Raw genomic sequence first — 2,406 nt, forward strand, 5'->3', positions numbered from 1 at the left:
TGTACGCGGGCCTCTCACTGCTGTGGCCTCTCCCGTTGCGGAGCACAGGCTCCGGACGCGCAGGCTCAGCGGCCATGGCTCACGGGCCCAGCCGCTCCGTGGCATGTGGGATCTTCACGGACCGGGGCACGAACCCGTGTCCCCTGCATCGGCAGGCGGACTCTCAACCACTGCGCCACCAGGGAAGCCCAACTGTACGTCAATTTTTTTTTAAGTTGCTTATTTTGAAGAACAAAAAATAAATAAATAAAATCGGCCAAAAAAGAAGTTGTTAAATATATTACAAATCACTTCATCACTGGGTCTCCAGCTTCCTCATCTGTAAAACAAAGAAATCTGACCAGGAAATCTCTACCTTTTGTAATTACAATAGTTCAAATATCCAATCCTAAAATTATTTAGGTCCTCTTTTTTCCTAAGCATTGACCTAACACATTTAATCTCTACAGGAGAAATTCTGGCTCTTCAAGGCATGATTTCATGCTGTTTTCTCATTTCTAAATTTTCTTAATTTTCATGATAACATTCTACATTTGAGTTTGAGTTTTCAATTAATACGGTACTGCAGGAATTCCTCTTTGCAGCAAAGCTGTTCTCTAGATTCGTCACTTGAAGAGCTAGAAGGCTGATACTGGCCTGCTGACCATAACCATGTCAGATCTGGTTAACCGCCCTTGTTTTTATCAGCTGGGGAGCAGCGCTTACCACCTCCTTCTTGTCTTCCTGGAAGTGTACATCCACAAACATTTTTCCAACAACATAAGGGAGGGTACTTTCAATAAAGTTGACACATTTGTCCCACTGAGGCAACAAAGTTGTGGTACCCTGGATTACCTGTGGGAGATAATTGATCCAGATTGAGCTTCACTTGAATAAAACCAACGACTGAAAAAAAGTTCAAACAACCTGAAGGAAACAGTCTACAAAACACTGCAGGCCCCAACCCAAATACATGTGTCAGATAGTAAACCAAAGGTAAAATCGGATGAAGAAAAATATTCTGCTTGTCCCATTATATTTAAAACTAAGTGAAAATATTTTAAGAGTGGATAATAATATACTCCTCCTTTCCTTCCAATTTTCCCCATTAAACAAAGGATTTGGACAATAGCATAGCTCTTCTGCAGTTAACAGGGATAAGAGGGGATGCTGTCCAAGTGTCCAGATGGTAGTTAATATCTACTGAGAACTGAAGTTCCACCAAGAAAGGTCTAACATCAGGAGGTGATCAAAGCTCCTGCCCAGTGAGGGTTTCCTTGCTCTGGGAAGTACATTCACAAGACAGCCCAGGGAAATATGCCCACCATGAACAACCCAGGAAGCATATTTACATCGTGTCATAAGAGAACACACTGGTGACCAAGTGAAAAATAGACGTAAATGTTTTTCTCATCTGTCCCAATTAAACCATTTCAAGAAAACACTTACAAACAAGTAAGGAAGCTCCAAAGCAGGACTTGGAGGGCTCAAAGGTTTACTCTTGGGGGATGAAAGCAAAGAAATAAATATCGTTTAAATTGCCCTTGCAGGTTGGGAGTTTGGAGCACTCAAAATGCAAAGTGAAGGCAGACAGCAAGGGAGGGAGGCTCTGAGAATGGTGGCTGGAGGCATCCCTTGAACGATGTTAGAGCCAGGTTGTTGGTTCAGAGTAAATGGGATTAACAGTGAAGTTCATCTATTCCTCCTCTACTTTCTGATAACACAACCACTCTGAGGTAAGGAATGAATGAATCTATTTTTAAAACTTCTAGAGAAAGAGATCCTACAATCTTCTTTGGCAATTCAGTACTATATTTAGCACTTTATGCTCAAGAAACATCCCTTCATGCCTAACCTCAAATGTTCACAGACTACTTCTTACCCCTCTCTATCCTCTTCACAGTGGGGGTGGAAAGCAGCTGGGTACCATCTTTTATGTGATCCATGGGAGTTAAAGACACACAGAGACACATATATATAATCTACCTTTTTTGTAACTTAACCCTTTGATATGACCTCAACATATATAGTTGTTTTATGATGTTCTCTATAAAGCTCAATACTCTAGCGACTTTAAGGGCCAAAATGTATCCAAAATAACTGTGCTACTACTCAAGAGTAATGACCCACTAAGAACTTCTCTACTTACCACTTTCTCTAGTAACTAAAATGTCTGTTAAATGAAATGATAGCTTACAAAACTGGCCATTACTTAACTCCAAATTGAGATAAAATTAACTTAAAATATTTTTTAAAGTCACAAAATTCTTAAAATGTTAAAAAAAAAAAAGCCACAAAATCCTTAAGTCCTGTATTAGTAAGAGAATTACTCAGACAAAAGCCTCTGAAACAAAGAGTAACACCTATGTAAGTTAAGAGGCGAACAAGAGTGGGGGAGGAGCAAAGATCACAGAGCTGGGTGGCGGG

The 2,406-nt window shown here is 40.4% G+C and overlaps 1 protein-coding gene across 2 annotated transcripts in view; it reads right to left on the minus strand.

The window, feature by feature from the left end:
• Nucleotides 1-2,406, minus strand: part of PHEX (phosphate regulating endopeptidase X-linked) — a 198,757-nt gene that overhangs the window by 129,425 nt on the left and 66,926 nt on the right. For both annotated transcript variants that reach the window (XM_007454158.1, XM_007454159.1), the window contains exon 11: nucleotides 706-834. In XM_007454158.1, the coding sequence (XP_007454220.1) occupies nucleotides 706-834 (129 nt within the window). The remainder of the gene's footprint in view (nucleotides 1-705; nucleotides 835-2,406) is intronic.

The sequence above is a fragment of the Lipotes vexillifer genome, unplaced genomic scaffold (assembly GCF_000442215.2).
Source record: "Lipotes vexillifer unplaced genomic scaffold, Lipotes_vexillifer_v1.1 scaffold279, whole genome shotgun sequence".
Classification (NCBI taxonomy): Eukaryota; Metazoa; Chordata; class Mammalia; order Artiodactyla; family Lipotidae; genus Lipotes; species Lipotes vexillifer.